At 56.7% G+C, this 16,070-nt stretch overlaps 3 protein-coding genes and 1 non-coding gene across 4 annotated transcripts in view; 3 read left to right on the top strand and 1 right to left on the bottom strand.

The window, feature by feature from the left end:
- Positions 1-138: 138 nt before the first annotated feature.
- Positions 139-2,667, top strand: BO82DRAFT_392698 (NAD(P)-binding protein; the record flags this gene model as incomplete). Its single annotated transcript, XM_025638635.1, has 5 exons — positions 139-385; positions 455-1,203; positions 1,525-1,533; positions 1,636-1,728; positions 1,762-2,667. Exons 1-5 carry the CDS (start codon positions 241-243, stop codon positions 2,665-2,667), a joined length of 1,902 nt encoding a protein of 633 aa, XP_025491216.1. The 5' UTR covers positions 139-240.
- A 767-nt stretch (positions 2,668-3,434) lies between these two features.
- BO82DRAFT_t198 lies at positions 3,435-3,541 on the top strand. Its single transcript has one exon. It is a non-coding gene; the product is annotated as a tRNA-Met (tRNA).
- A 371-nt stretch (positions 3,542-3,912) lies between these two features.
- BO82DRAFT_402882 (NAD(P)-binding protein) lies at positions 3,913-5,974 on the top strand (the record flags this gene model as incomplete). Its single annotated transcript, XM_025639350.1, has 2 exons — positions 3,913-4,697; positions 5,677-5,974. 2 exons carry the CDS (start codon positions 3,913-3,915, stop codon positions 5,972-5,974), a joined length of 1,083 nt encoding a protein of 360 aa, XP_025491215.1.
- A 3,347-nt stretch (positions 5,975-9,321) lies between these two features.
- The window catches only part of BO82DRAFT_311745 (ketoacyl-synt-domain-containing protein), a 7,831-nt gene continuing 1,082 nt past the window's right edge, over positions 9,322-16,070 (bottom strand). The window contains exons 2-3 of the mRNA XM_025632419.1: positions 15,503-15,946; positions 9,322-15,456 (exon numbers count right to left, since the gene is read on the bottom strand). Coding sequence (XP_025491214.1) covers positions 9,425-15,456; positions 15,503-15,946 — 6,476 coding nt within the window. The 3' untranslated portion in view covers positions 9,322-9,424. The remainder of the gene's footprint in view (positions 15,457-15,502; positions 15,947-16,070) is intronic.

Here is a 16,070-nt window from a genome sequence, read left to right as displayed (position 1 = left end):
GAACCTTAACAGCTATTTCCGGTCCACTGAGAGAGAGTACGGGAGGTCGCCGGAACTTCGGATTACAAATCACCTCAAGTCAGAGTACTTGCCATTCTCTCCTTTCGCCAATTATCGTCTTGGAGTAAGCATCTGTATCTCAGTTCTTGATCCGAACTATCTTTCTTGGCCCATCCTAACACCGAGACTCTACACTGCGACCGACCGGACGACTCGCTTCAAACTTCGCAAGCCTTGGCAATGATGGATGCAAACTCCGAGATCAAGCATCGGCGTAACAGACGACACGCGACCACAGCCAATGCACCCGAGGATGATTTAGTCGGGGTCACCGATCCGGCTCTGCGGCGACGCGTACAGAATCGTCTAAATCAAAGAGCCTACCGTAACGCTCTCAGCCATACTCTTACCACTAGTTATCAATGCTGACGAAGTCCAATGGTTTGCACCAAAGGCCAGCGACGAAATCCGCGCAGTAGGGATGACAAACTGCTGTTGAATCGTAAACCAACTCGTGCGGTTGCCGCTGTCGATCAATCTCGAGTTCAGACATCACCTGAGCTATCCAGCGACCACGACTCTATTTTCTATAACCTCCCCGAGGTGGATCCCACGCGATACACATACGCCCCTCCCGATTTCCACATTCTGATGGTTCAATTTGAGAAACGCGCCCGAGCTGCCCACGCTATGGGTTCACCCCGGACAGATCTCCTCCTCAGCCTGAGTCGACTCAACGTAGTCCGCGCAGCGTACCAGAATGCAGTCGTCGCCGGCATGACCATCGAATGGATGTGTCGGGATGACGCGGTTTCAATCTTTAGTATAACTGGCCCTCATTCACCGCAATATACCTTGAGCACGATCCCAGAGCGGTTGCGCCCGACCCCCGTGCAGCGCACTGTGCCGCATCACCCTTGGCTCGACATCTTTCCCTTTGAGCAAATGCGCGATAATTTGATCCGCGCGGGGGATTTGCTCGATGGTCATGGGCTCTGCCATGATCTAACCGCTTTCTGGGATACGCGCAGCAGTAGCGCAACATTACTTGTCTGGGGAGATCCGTGGGATCCATTGAATTGGGAGGTCACGGAGGAATTTGCACGGAAGTGGGGGTACTTTCTTCGCGGATGTCCGGACATTCTTGTTTCGACGAATAAGTGGAGAGCTCGGAGGGATGAAAAGCCCCTCGCTTGGCGGAGGGTGTTTGGTGATTATCTGGGGTAGTGAGATGGTCTGATTGTCCATGCATGGCTAGTGTTATTTTTCCCAATGGTCGAGAAAACTGAGAGTTTGGTTTCTGACATCATCGGTTGTCTGCTCTGCCGCTTGAGACTGTTACTCGTACTGGAGTGTGCCATGGGAATATGCTCGGACCCACTCTAAAGTCCGATGCTTACATTTCTAGTCTCATTGGTCGGATAGACCCGCTCTCTTTTTAGCCAGGCGGATGCAGTGCACGGCGGGAGGTGCAGGGAAAGCATCTACTAGTACCTTTTTTTAATACTAATCTCCATTACCTAGTCCGTTGTTGTGAGTATATCAGGCGAGACCCTGGCAAAAACATGCCGTCGATTGATTTCTCTCCGTCATCTTTCATCATCACATCAAATCTCTCTTATCATGACATACCAGAAAGCAGTCATTATCACCGCACCCCAGCAGGCAAAAGTGGTCGACGACAGGCCTATTCCGAGGTTGCGAGATGACTGCATCCTAGTCAAAACCGTAAGTTTCGCATTGAACCCCACCGACTGGAAGCATATCGACTACCTCGCCAGTCCTGGAGTGCTTGTCGGGTGCGACTACGCCGGCATCGTGGAAGCCGTTGGCAAGGCTGTCAAGAAGCCATTTGCCAAAGGCGACCGCATCTGTGGATTCGTGCACGGATCCAATGCCGTCCAGCCAGAGGACGGGGCTTTCGCGGAATACATTGTCTCTAAGGGAGATCTCCAGTACAGGGTCCCTGAGACCATGTCTTTCGAAGAGGCTGCAACCTTAGGCTTGGGAGCTATCACTGCTGCGCTGGGACTCTACCAGAGCCTCCGTCTTTCCCTACCCACGTCCCCAGTGCAGGAAAAGGTTCCAGTTCTAGTCTATGGAGGATCAACGGCGACAGGGACCTTGGCGATTCAGCTTGCCAAGTTATCGGGGTATACAGTTCTAACGACATGTTCTCCTCGTCACGCCGATCGGGTGAAGTCCCTCGGCGCGGACGCAGTTTTCAACTACAACGATCCAGAAGCCGCCAATGCAATCAGGAAGCTTACCAACGACAGTCTAACTTTGGCTTTCGATACCGTGTCAATCGAGAGCAGTGCCAGATTCTGTGACATGGCTCTTTCCTCGCAGGGCGCTGACTATAGCTCCCTGCTACCAATCGCAATTGAACGGGAGAATGTACGTGATCGAGCCACGATGGCCTACACTGCATTCGGTGAGAGATTTATCTTTGGATCCAAGGAGATTCCAGCGCGACCGGTCGATAGAGAGTTCGCGGAAGCTTTTACTGCTATTTTCCAGGAGTTGCTAGCGATTGGCAAGATCAAGCCCCATCCGATTCGCGTTGGTGGGGGCGGGCTGGATGGTATTCTGGACGGGCTGCAGCTGTTGAGGGAGGGAAAGATTAGTGGCGAGAAGCTTGTTTATAATATCACAGACAGCTAAGGAGCTTGGCTCCATACAGACAGCTAACGTAATAGATGAATGTTTATTCTTCTCGGCACTAATTAAAAACATACTTGACAGTATCCTTAGTCGACGACAAATCATCGTAGGACTACAAGAAACCATGCCCTGTCGCCAGTTTCCCAGCTTCTGATATTTCACTGCGTTGCGGGGGACAAGTTCTCCCACCTTCAATGGTGCCACTCGCAGGGCTATATATATACGCAATGTTTCGCGGGAGAACTGCCAAGACTGTTGCCCACCTTCTGTCGAAATCGACAAAGTTCAAATTCAAAGCCTACCAACATCCAGTTGAAGGTCGGATTCGGATTGAATTGAGATCCGGCGCACTTCTCCTCCGACAAGTCTTCTTTATAAATTGCACAGGTGGCCATCTGCGACGTCTTCGAGGGGCGAGGCTCGGAGTTGGGTGCGAACCCGGTCGTAGTACGTGGGGTATGTCGCAGCGAATCAGAGCTGAAATGTAAGCATCCCAGCGGATGTTATCTACACACGCGAGAGGGAGCCCGAGTCAATGGCACAGAAAGAATCATATTCAAAAGCCAATTCTTCAAGTGGTTCCTTTCGGTGTGGGAACTTGAGAAATGGAGACACATGATAATGTTCATCGAGTATCCTCTCTAATGTTGGCGGATGTGGTCATCGTCGCTGAGTTGCAAATTGCGGTTAGATCTGAGACGGGATTGTCAGCACTTCTGAAAGCTGTGGTACATATTACCAACCCAGGAGTCTCACCTCAACCACTCGTCTCGATGGTGTAGTTGGTTATCACGTGGGTCTCATACATCAGTATGACTCGGAAGATCACTTCTGGGCGATCCCAAGGCCGGGAGTTCGAACCTCCCTCGGGACAATTCTTTTTAGTTTTGCCAGCCTTTCTGGCCCCACATGGCAACGGATGGGGATGTGGGACAGCCTCGAGTGTGAGGCGGTCTTCTGGAAGAATTCTTCATGGCGATGAGTGGGCGACCCCACCGGCAAGCCGGCCGTAACCGGACTTATGGTCGCGGTCTCCGAGCGAGTGCTAACCATGATGTCAACTGCCTTTGCCGAAGACATGAATATATTCTTTGTGATTGCCCAAAAGCAACAAATTTCCTGTTCAGAATCTGAGGTCATCCGATATATCCATCGTCCCAATTGCACCAGCACGCGTCCTCGAGTCCAAGTCCTCACCACCTGCACCCGACCATTCTCACGCTGCATTGCAATCCAATTCAACCAATGGTCCGCATCCTCATCACCGGCTCCGCCGACGGCTTTGGCCTGGAAGCGGCCCGCCAACTGGTCCAGCGCGGCCACACCGTCTACCTGCACGCACGCAACCAAGACCGCGCAGACCACGCCCAAGCAGCCTGTCCCGGCGCCGCGGGAGTGTTGATTGCCGACCTCAGCAATCTCGAAGCAACGCGCCAGTTGGCCGAAGAAGCCAACGCCATCGGCACGTTCGACGCGGTGATCCTCAACGCGGGAATGCTCTCCGGACCCTTCCGCAAGACTCCGGACACTGGCATCCCGGCCATGGTGTTTGTCAACGTCGTGGCGCCGTATATCCTCGCGTGCTTGCTGCATCGCCCGAAACGGCTGATCATCATATCCTCGCAGTTGCACCGCAGTGCCCAGAATACTGCCGTGGAGGATATTTTCTGGCTAAAGCGCGGCGAGCGCACCTTTCAGGATTTCCAGGCGTATTGTGATTCGAAGTTTCATGTTATATTGATTGCGAATGCGTTTGCGAGATTGTGGCAGGGGAGGTCGAGTGTGGTCTCTGTGCATCCGGGGTGGGTGGCGACCAAGTTGGGGGGTGCGGGGGCGCCGGATCGGTTGGAGGATGGGGTCGAGACTTATGTGATGCTGGCGGAGGGGGAGTATGATCAGAGTATCACGGGAGCGTACTTTGACCCTAAGAGGAAGCGCGGGAGTGCTCTACCGGCGACGCAGGATGTTGCGCTTCAGGAGAAGGCTATTAAGGCCTGCGAGGAGGTTACGGGGTTGAAGATGCCTGTTTAGTGCGTTACTGGGTGGTCTGGCTTGCTGTTTGTGGGAGATTGTATCATAGATCATAATGCTCATAGCATGATCGAGTTGTGGTAGGGTATTCCTCAATTACCTTCACAGAAATCCTTTCTCGACTAGTGCGTTACCAGCATGTATAAAATATGTTTTGAGGGGAATGCCGGTAGAAAACCTTCTAAGACTCGCCACGGTCTTGAGGTCCTTGAAGTAAAGGGCTGGCATTGACTCGTATTGCTGATTCACTCGAATGCTCTGAGAGTCCCGTGATAGTCTCAGAATAAGCTGGGAATAACTGTCAAGACTGAAAGAGAAATCATTGGCCAAGTCGCACTAGATTTATTTTTGATGGCATGGCTGCCGTCCCACTGTGATTACCAAGATTGATGAAATTCGAGACGCCCAGCAGTCAGTGACTAAATATAGCATCTCAGCGGGGATCGTGCGAAATAGCCGCGGTCGACCGCATATAGGAAGATGATTGCTCGAATCCGGCAGACTAATGCCAACCCCCTGTAACAATCTTTGCTATTGTCATTGGACCAATGCACCCTGCAAGTTCGGCGCACCTGCAGGCGATGTCACTGCATTTGGCCAGCTGAAATGAGGGGTCCGTGGTAGCGTACAAAGATTCCTCCTCTTCCCCAGTCATCATTCACAGACCTTGAGTTCTTGTTTATCTTGTCCTACACGCGGAAGATGACCACATGTTGACTCCCACGCCGCAATTAGCAGCTAATCTGTCACATAATGAACACCTCAACAGCGCTGTTTAACAACTCCACGAACGCGGGGCTCCTGCCAGCTTGGCCAGAACAACCGCAATGTTGAGTTCCACAATCATCACGTAAACCCTTGCAGTCACACCAGCTTGACACTATGCTGATATCACTCGACCTGGTCGTTCCTCTTTGCTCTAGGATCATCGCAAGCCTCACGCAATGAAGCGTGTCTACGGGATCTTCGGACAACCAGTCCGCGCGATGACAAGGTCCAAATCCAAGGTTTCAAGGGGGCCCGCTTATGGACTCATATCGTTGGATTTGAGCAACGACGAGTTCAGAAAATGGCAAATGATGGCGAGCGCGATCGCAATGTCAACGACCGCCTACTTTGGATCCGCGCTGATCCCGGCAAAGGAAAGACCATGCTACTTTGCGGGATCATTGATGAATTGACCAAGGAAATGCCTGAAACCCGCCCATTGTCGTATTTCTTCTGCCAACAGAGTGATGCTCGCCTCAACGATACAACATCCGTCTGCGAGGTTTGAACTTCCTACTCGTGGATCAGAGGCCGAATCTGCTGTCCTATATCCGGCCGCGCTACGACGTGGAAGGAAAAACGCTATTCGAAGATACAAATGCTTGGTACGCTCTATCGAAGATGTTTCTCGAAATTCTAGAGGACCCAGGATTAGAAGCTACGCTGTTGATAATCGATGCTTTAGATGAGTGCAGCACAGACCTGCCGCTGCTGCCTGAACTGGTAAAACGGCCAACAGAAAATCCTCGTTTCAGGTGGATTGTTTCGAGTCGGAATTGGCCCGATATTGAGAAGCATTTGACAACTACATACTGCTCCACTTTGTCTCTCGAGTTGAACGAGAATTCTGTTGCTGCCGCTGTGAAGACCTATATTCGGATTAAGGTGGACTTTCTCGCAGCGCTGAACGGGTACGATGAGAACACGAAAGACCTTACCCGAGAGTATTTGCGTCAAACTCCAACGACACATTTCTGTGGGTTGCCTTGGTCTGCGAGAGGCTTGCGAAAACATCTGTGTGCGACGTGGAAACTATTCTCACATCATTTCCTGCGAGTCTCGATGATTTGTACAGGCGCATGATGCGTGACATTGAGATGTCAGAAGGTAAACATTTGTATCAATGTGTTCTCGCCACTGTTTGCACGGCATACCGGCCTCTGTCAGTGGAAGAGCTACCAGTACTTTCGAATTTACCCCCACGAATGATAAAGCGAGTTATCAAGCTCTGTGGCTCATTCCTATCTCTCCGAAGAGGCTCCATTTATTTTGTCCATCAATCGGCAAAGGATTTCTTGCTGGCATCCATTTCTGTAATACCAGCAGGTATCGGCATCGAACACGGTACGATTCTTTCTCGGTCCCATAAAGGAATGAACCGGACACTTCGACACAACCTATACAACATTCTTAATCCGGGGTGTCCGGTCGAGAGCATCTGGCCTCCTCCGCCTGACCCCTTGGCGCCAGTACGTTACTCTTGCACATATTGGATCGATCCTTTACTACATGCATATTCCAGAAGAACGGTCGCTTTATCTGCAAATAGCTTGATCCAACTCTTTTTAGAACTGAAACTGCTCTACTGGCTCGAGGCTCTTGGCATTCTGAAGCAATTTGCTAGAGGAATTGGAAATATACTAGAGCTTAATAGCTTTCTTCAGGTACGTACCACCGCTGACAAAAGGGGAGGAGGAAAAGCTAATGACAATCATTTCCCGACATTCTGGTCAGAATGTGAAATGCTCGGCCAGATTATCTTTGCTATAGCTAAAATCATACTACAATCAGTAAGCAAGAAGCATCGCAAGTGAGCGACACTCCGAATGCACCGTAAAAGTTCCACAGGCTAGATATTCAGATCCCAAAGCACAGGTGTCTGATGTTCTTTGCTCTTTAAGAGTCCATAGTCAGGACGATTATCCGCATCCCATGCACATGACAAGAACTCTAAGCTGCTCCGTGATTCAAAAGCAGCTAGGAATGTCATCGGGAAGACCCAATTTGCGAATCTTTCCGCGCATACAGTGAGACATTCTCACAAAGTTCTTTGAACTCCGTTCTTCCATCAAAGTCCTTTGTGTCGATCCCTTCCTTTGTTCAGTCCTCGAGCGATACGATTAACAAAGCCAACACACAGACGTTCGCCATTACCCAAACAAAGAAAACCCCTCATAACAGCCCCCTCCTCACACTATATAACGCCCCTCCACGTCCAAGAATAATTTTTCCTCTCAAGCAACTAGAGGTGACTCCCACCATACCCATCCTCCGGATCCTAGTATGAGAAGCGTCCCACCCCTAGCTGCCTCGATCTGCACGGCCCAACCAAACTATGACCTCGATCAAGTATACCTTGATCTAAACTCTCGACAATGACGAGCCTTGACGCTTCAAGCGTAAGGACCAGGCCTGCCCCCGCACCCGAAACTCCGCACCCAAAAAGGTAAGTATATACAACTATTTTTGGCTCCATGCTTAGCTACCATGGAACAAGCCAAGAGACACGCGGAAGATTCGGGGATTGAAACGGACGAGATAAGCAATTATTCCCAAGGGGGGAAACTGACACCTGTCAGTTCGCGATGGTTTATTTTCGCAAGAAGTGGCCTGGGACGTTTGACGAAACGTCTGATGACACACGTCGTATCCTCTTTCCATGTGATCTGCGATGACGGATTGAATTGCCTTTTGGTGGTTTGATTTGGTTCAGTGGATTGATTCTGAGAGGGGCGAGAAATATTGCTTTTACAGACTCTGTATAGCTGGGGTTTTGGTTTGGATGGGTCGTGAGGGTCGGGGTGGTTTGGAATGAGAGGTTCTCCTGTGCTGTGCTCTGGGGGTATAGGGACGGCGGGGGTCGCCTCTTTTTGCGTTAGGTTGGTTTCATGATCTGTGTTGGCTCCCAAGGTGATGGTCGCTCTCTGGGCTCAATGCCACATCGAAGACTTGATCCACGAGGTGGTTCCCGCCGAGAAAATCACAGGCAACGAACGATCAAGAGGAGTGGGAGCCACCCAATCTGAGAACGCTGGAAGCAAATGATGGTAGCATCCATTTCGTGATCGCCGAAGATCCGGACAATCTCAATACTCTGGGAGACGAGGGCTTGGTTGATTTCCACAATGGGACACTCACGTTTGTGCGAGAGATTTTTCGATTAGACGGCCTTCGGTTGGTAGGTCTCTTCATCGCACACCTTGTGGAAGGAGTGTGCTAAGAGGAGGATTATTAGAAGATACAGATCTGATTGTCTACACCCGCCCACCTATCTTTCAACTTTTACAAGTTTCTTCAATTATAAAGATTTTTGAAGCCCTTCTAATCACTCCACAGCTCATTTCGTTCTATGATTTTGAAAACCCTGTTTATATCAAACCCCCAAGGTTTTTGAAACATGCAAAAAATGTTGTACAAAGACTTGATCAAAGAATAGATTGTTATTGTCCTTTCACTAAAATTATAAACATTTACCTAAAGAGTTTCATCATCTTATTATTTTGGGACACAATCTCCTTCTGCAGAATAGCCACTGACTTATATCTTTCCGTAGCCTTAGCTAGTTCCTGCCTGATAGTGAGAGATAGTCAAAATCACCAACATCCTCGTCCGTGACGGATACTACACCGAATATACAATTGTTACCCAAGGAAATCTATCCATGACGGGGAAGACTTCCACGACCACCTCCGTCTCTCCGCGAGATGTATTTTCAACATCCTATGGCAAAGAAGAGATCCATGGCTATCATATACACTGTCTATGCTCTGTACTGTACTTAAGAACTTAGACAAGGATTCCGATAATACAAGTGTGGAAACCCCTCCGTCCTTTTTGGTGAAAACTATGGATATCGTTCAACATGCCGCTTGATTTGCTAATTACATATCGAGATACCATGTGTCCCAGATGTTCGATTAAGAGTACACACCAGAACTCAGTAAATACAGAAAGACCACTACACCTTGATAGGCAGACTCTTGAGCACCTCACTCGCCGCCTCGCGACACAACTCCCCGACGGACATGCCACCCACCAGCTTGAGCACCGGCATGTCCACCTCCAACTCCTTGAGAAACCACGACCGGATCTCCACGGCAATCAACGAGTCCACCCCCAAGTTGATCAGCGGCTGACCCCGCTCAATCGACCCCTTCGCCGCCTGCAGCATCCGCTCCATCTTCCCGACAAACGCATCCTGAATCACGCCGTCCACCTCCTCCAACGTTCCCGCTTCCGCCACCGCCTCCGCCAGCGGGACCTGCTTGGCCGACGATGCATCCGTCACCACCGTCTGGCTTTCTTCGACGAGGGTATGCAGACTAAACCGCGGGTTCTCAGCCCAGAACGCCTTGCCCGCCTCCTCGCGGAGACTGTGTCGATGCAACCCCGTGATCATCTCCGGCGCATGCCCGCCGGACAGGGTGGGATGGCCGATCACGATCGCCTGGGCAAACATGTCCCAGAACTCCGGTTCCGCGATGGGCATGTACTTGTACTGTCGGAGCGTCGTCTCGTACACGCCTGTGGTGCTCACGTACCCCACGCCCAGGACCATGCCGATGTGGAACACCGAGGCCGCGAGCCCGCGCGCCCGCCGCTGCGCCGCCACGGTCGACATGAACAGGTTGGCCGCGACGTAGTTGCTCTGGCCCCGGTTGCCGACGATGCTGGCCAGCGAGGAGAACATGATGAAGAAGTCCAGCGTCTGGGTGTGGAACAGCGTGTCCAGGTTCTTCGTGCCCTGGACCTTGGGTCCAAAGACGGTGGTGAAGTCGGAGGGCTTGAGCTCGCCGAAGGAGCGGTCGGAGAGCACCATGGCGGCGTTGGCAATTCCGGCGATCGGGGGCATGCGGGTGGAGATCTCGCTGTGGACGGTGGTGAGTGAGGCCATGTCGGCGACGTCGGCTTCGAAGAGGCGGACGGTGGCGCCTAGCTGTGCCAGGTCGGCCAGCCAGGTGGTGGAGATGCGCGTGCGGTTGCGCGTGGTCAGGGCCAGGTGGCGCGCGCCGTGGAGGACCATCCATCTGCATAGCGATTGGCCGAGGCCGCCGGTGCAGCCGACCAGGAGGTACGTTCTGTCGGGGCGGAAGAGCAGGGCTGGGTTGATCGGGCGGGTGATGGTGGGGATGGTGGTAGAGGGGGTGAAGGCGAGGATGGCGTGGTAGGGGGGCGTGGGCCTGTTGGCCAGTTCTGCAGCCGGGATCGTCTCGGGGGTGGTGTCGGCGGGCTGCTGCTGCGCCCAGGCAATGGCCTTCTGCAGGTGGGAGGTGTTCAGGTTGGCGGTGTTGGCTGCAGGAGCGATGAAGCTGTCGGTCTTGCAGATCTTGCACTGCGCGGGGAGGATGCGCTCCCACGGCACCGACGACTCGGCCAAGTCGACGAGGAGCTTGGTGGATGGGGGAATCTGCGCGCGGATGCTGCGCTCCGAGGCATAGGCATGCGTGCGCACATCAACCACCGACACGCCTGCGTCCGCCGCCTTCCTCCTCACCACCCGGCCGAGCGGCTCATCCGCATGGTGGAGAGCCACGGTGTCTGCCGCCGACAAGCCATGCAGCCAGTCATCGGCAACCAGACCGAAAGCAATTGTCTGAAGGAGCGACGGGCTGGCGTTGGCCACAGGAAACACCATCTCCGCAGACGCAGTAACCACCGATGCCACTGAGTCGGTGAACGCAACCACCTGGACATCGGGCTTATCCAACACGCTTCCCGATGCAATACAAACCGAGCTTCCATCCAGGTGCACCGCATGCACCAGCGTGTGCGCAACGGTGACCTCTACCGCAGCATCCGCCGCCACAACCGACGGCAGCGCAGGCGACAGCACATAGCGATCCGCCTGCTTCGCCAGCTCCAGCTTCTCCGATGTCGCCGTGCCCTGCACGACCATCTTCCGCGCATTCAGCTGGTCATTCAGCCGCTTGTCCGGAACAATCCTCGGAACAAACCACTGTCCGTTCGCCCGCACCAGCTCCGGCTCGCAGGTCCACAGGACGTTCTTGGTCGCCAGACGCGTCTGCGCGGCGAAGATCAACCGCACCAACGCCTCGGCCACCGGCTTCGCGGCAGCAGTATCCACCGCATCTTCGATGTCGAGGTGCTGGAACTGGATATGCGGCTGCTCCGCAGCGACCGCGCGACACAGCCCGATGGCCATGTTGCCGTAGGGGTTCATCGCGCGGCACTGGCCTGACACCCAGAGCAGCTGCCTGCACTCGGGGAGGGCGCGCTGCAGCGCCTCCACCTTGCGCGGGGTGAAGTCCTCCAGCACGGGGCGGTCGAAGTCCTCCAGAATCACCAACGAGGTAACCGAGACAGCAGGCTGGACGAACAGCCCCTCCAAGCTCTCCACCAACTGGACACTCCCCGCAGGCCCGAGGGCCTCGACCACCCGCCGCGCCAGACCGGCGTTCTGTCCCCCAACCACCGTAACAGGCGGCAGCGTCCAGCCCGCCGTCAACGGCTCACGCAGCACCCGCACATCCTCATCGACCGCCTGCGTCACCATCACCGAGGTCATATACTTGGATTCATCCACAAAGTCATTCACCACATGATCGACCCCGGCAAACCCCGTCTCTTTCAGGAGCGCATCCCACTGACTGACCGTGATCGTGGGCCCATACGGCCGCCCATCCTCGCCACCCAACCACCACCCCGGCAAGCCCGCCATCATCAACTTCACCCGCACAATCTCACTCGTAACCTCCAACAACAACAAAAAGCCCCCCGGCTTCAACAACCGTCTCACATTCTGCATCGTTTTGCGCAGCGACTTGGTCGCGTGCAACACATTCGACGCAACAATCACATCAAAGCCACCCTCCTCGAACCCCTGCGCCCCAAGCTCCTTCTCCACATCCAACGCCTTGAAGCTCATCATCCCCGCCCACCGCTCAAACTGTGTGGCGGCGGCCTCGAAGAACCCCGTCGAGATATCCGTGAACGTGTACCGCGCAAACCGCCCGTCCAGCGCCTCCAAAATGCCCTTCGTGGCGCCCCCCGTCCCCGCCCCGATCTCCAGGATCCGGGCCCGCGGGTACCGGTGCGCGATCTGCGCCGCCGCCCGCGCCATGTACCCGTTCGCGCGCGCGAACCCCAGCCCGGTCTTGTAGAACCGGTCCAGCGTGTCGTTCGCCACCATGTGCTCCAGCATCCAGGCTTCCCCCCGCACGACGGCGGGGAGGTGCTCGCCCACGGCGCGGATGAGTTGGAGGTCGACGGCGTCGGGGTATGCGGACGCCATATCGAGAAGGTGGGCTTTGGTGTCGGTGGACCATTCGGGGCGGATGGTGGGGTGGTGACCGGATGTGATGCGCGGGAAGAGGTGGTCGATCCAGGCGAAGATGCGCTGGAAATTCCATTCCATGGTTGGGACCTCGCTGCGCGGAGTGACGGTGTTGAGGTGCCGGAGGTAGTAGTATGCTAGGCGTTCGCAGAGGTCGACTAGTGCCAGGTCGGCGGGGGAGTCGGAGCTGGCGAGGCTGGCATGGGGGGTGTGGAGGGGGGCGAGTCCGCTGGAGAGGTCGACCTCCCACGCGGTCTGCGAGTAGAGTTCTTTGTAATCCCGGGGGCCGGGGGGTGTCAGGCTGGAGCACCGCAGGCCTTGGAGCTGGAGGATGCCCGCGTTGGTGGGGCTGTAGAGGTCCAGGTCGGCGACGATGGTCGTGCCGGAGGAGTGGGTGATGCACGCGTCCACGGTGAGCTGGGCACTCGCCTGCACGATGTCCCGGTTCACCACGCGCAGACTCTGCAGGCCCGTCGGCACGAACGGCGCGCGCAGACTCCCGTCCTCGGGCCAGCAGTAGGCCGCGAAGAGCGTCTGGAAGGCCGCATCCAATCCAGCCGGGTGGATGGGCACGGCCAGCTCCACCGCGGGGATCTGCACCGCGGTGGCCGTGGCCGTCCCGGACCGGCGGTGCACGTGGTCCAGCCCCCGGAAGGGACCCGTGTAGTGCAGCCCGATCGCCGTGAGGGCTTCGTAGAACCGCTCCGTCTTCACCTCGTGGAACACCCCCGTCGGCGGGTGGCGCGGGGGGAGGACGTCGGACGCGGCAGACCCCAGAACAACCCGCACCGTGCCGCGCGCGTTGCTGCGCCACGCCGCCTTGCCATGCCCCGCGGTGCGGGCGTAGCACGCCCACTGCGCGGTCTTGGTTGCCGATTTGGGGTTGGTCGGGGATGGCACGAGCGTGAACTGCACCTCGACGCCCTTGCCGTCGTCGGGCAGCGGGATGGCGTTCGCGATCTCCACGTCGCGGAGCTCCAGCAGCTGCACCGGCGGGCCCTCGCCCACGAGCTGGTGGGCCGCCTCCATCGCCATGACCAGATACGCGGCCGCGGGGAAGATGACCTGCCCCTCGACCTTATGCCCCTCCAGCCAGGGCAGGTCCCGCGTGCGGAGGGTGATCGCCCAGCGCATCTCCTGGTCGAGGTCCTCATTCGACCGCACCCCCAGCAACGGGTGCCGCGGGGGTCGCGAGCGGAAGTGGGCGGATCTCGTGGACTCGCGCCAGAAGGACTGGCGATGGTCCCAGCGATACCGCGGCAAGTCGGGCACCCACTGCGGGCGCGTGTCGGTGAACGCCGCGCTGTACGCCGGGAAGCGGACCGCCTTGGACCCGAGATGGCTCCATAAGAACCCCAGCGTCTCGCTGAGGGCCGCGACATCGTGCTGTCCGCGGCTCAGCGTCCCGCTGTAGGGGAGCGGCGCCGCACCACCGCTGGGTGCCACCTGCTTGGCGGTCTGCGAGAAAGGGCCCTTGAGGGCGGGATGCGCGCCGATCTCGATGGCCACGTCGCACGCCGCCTCTTCCGTCAAGGCCATCTCCACGGCGGTGGCGAACATCACCGGACTGACCATGTTGTCGTTCCAGTACTCCCCGGCCAGCGCGGCCACGCGATATCCCTCCATGCGCGAGCCGTGCACACTGCTCACCCAGACACAGCCCTCCCTCGCCTCGCGCGGGGCGATCTCACACTCCGCCAGGGAGTCGAGGTAGGGCTCGGAGCAGGGGATCATATGGGCCGAGTGGTACGCGGTATCCACCCGCAGGGTTCGCGCAAACACCCCGCGCGCATCGAGGAGAGCCTTCGCCTCGGCGATCGCATCCTCATCGCCCGATAACGTCACGCTGCCGGGCGCATTACTGGCCGCCACCTCGACCCGCTCCGCGAAGCTCTCCTCACAGAACTCCACCGCCTCGTCGTACGACATCCCCACCGCCATCATCCCGCCGCGCTGGCCGTTCTGCCCCCGCGCCAGACCCGCGTGCACGCCGCGGTAGTACGCGATGCGGATCGCGTCAGCCGCGGAGATCATGCCCGCGGCGTAGGCGGCGGCGATCTCGCCGCTGGAGTGGCCGACGACCACGCTGGGGGTGATCCCAGCGAGACGGAGGAGGTCGACGAGGAGGATCTGCACGGCGGTGCAGAGCGGCTGCGCGACGCTGGCGGCGCCGAGACGCGAGGTTTCTGTGTCCGCGAGGATTTCGGCGGCGAGGGACCAGTTGGGCGCGTCGGGGAGGGTGTCCAGCGCGGATTGTAGCGTCGAGAGGGTTTGTTGGGCCACTGGCGAGGCACGCAGGATCTCTCGGCCCATGGTCGGCCATTGCGCCCCTTGGCCGGTGAACACGGCTAGGATGCGCGGTGTTGCGGGTTTCTTGTCGATACGGGTGCCGAGGGTGGATTCGCTGCCGATGCATTTGGAGAGCGCGGTGCAGAGGGTGTCACGGTCGGGGGCGGAGAAGGTCGCGCGCACGGGGTGTTGCGAGCGGCGCGTCTGCAGGGTGTGGAGGATGTCTTGGATGGGAGTGTCGGTCGTGGAGAGGAACGCGTGCAAGGCGTCGACTTGGCCGCGCAGCGAGGTCTCGGAATTGGCGGAGAGGACGAGGGGTGTGTAGAGGGAAGCAGTAGCCGACATCGGGCGGCGATGAGGGTTGTCGTACGACTCGAGGATAGCATGGGCGTTGGTTCCGCCGAATCCTAGTGGCGTTAGCAAGTTTTCTCTCCTAGCCCTAAAACAACTCACCGAAAGAATTGACACTCGCCCGTCGCGGCTCTCCCTCCCGCACCTCCGGCCATGGAATCGCGTCCGTCGGCACCGCGAGGCGGTGGTAGAACGGCTCAATCTCCGGGTTCAGCGACTCGAATAGCATATTCGGGGGAATCACCCCGCGCCGCACGGCTTCGACCGCCTTGACCAGCCCCGCCAGGCCGGCCGTGCCCTCGAGATGGCCCACGGCCGTCTTCACCGACCCGACGTACAGCGGCGTCTCTGCCTGCTCGCTGGACGAGGCGAAGAAGGCGTTGTAGATCGCGCGCGCCTCGATGGGGTCGCCAGCCGGGGTGCCCGTCCCGTGCGCCTCGAAGTACTGACACCGCTGCGACTCGATGTCCAGCCCGGCGCGTGCGTACGTCTGTCGAATCAACGCCGTCTGCGAGTCTGCGCCGGGGAGCGTGATCCCGTTTGTTCCTATGCGTCCATTAGCCGTCTGCACTCAGCCTAGGCCCTAGAGTAACATGTTCCGGGGGAGAACCCCCGGACCCCCCTTTCTTTCAACTTCCTGGCAACACTGATCCCTAGTCTTAGGATAACA

Source organism: Aspergillus uvarum (assembly GCF_003184745.1).
Source record: "Aspergillus uvarum CBS 121591 unplaced genomic scaffold BO82scaffold_32, whole genome shotgun sequence".
NCBI classification, from domain to species: Eukaryota; Fungi; Ascomycota; class Eurotiomycetes; order Eurotiales; family Aspergillaceae; genus Aspergillus; species Aspergillus uvarum.
The sequence above is the reverse complement of the archived record's forward strand: the minus strand, read 5'-3'. Positions and strand labels throughout refer to the sequence as shown.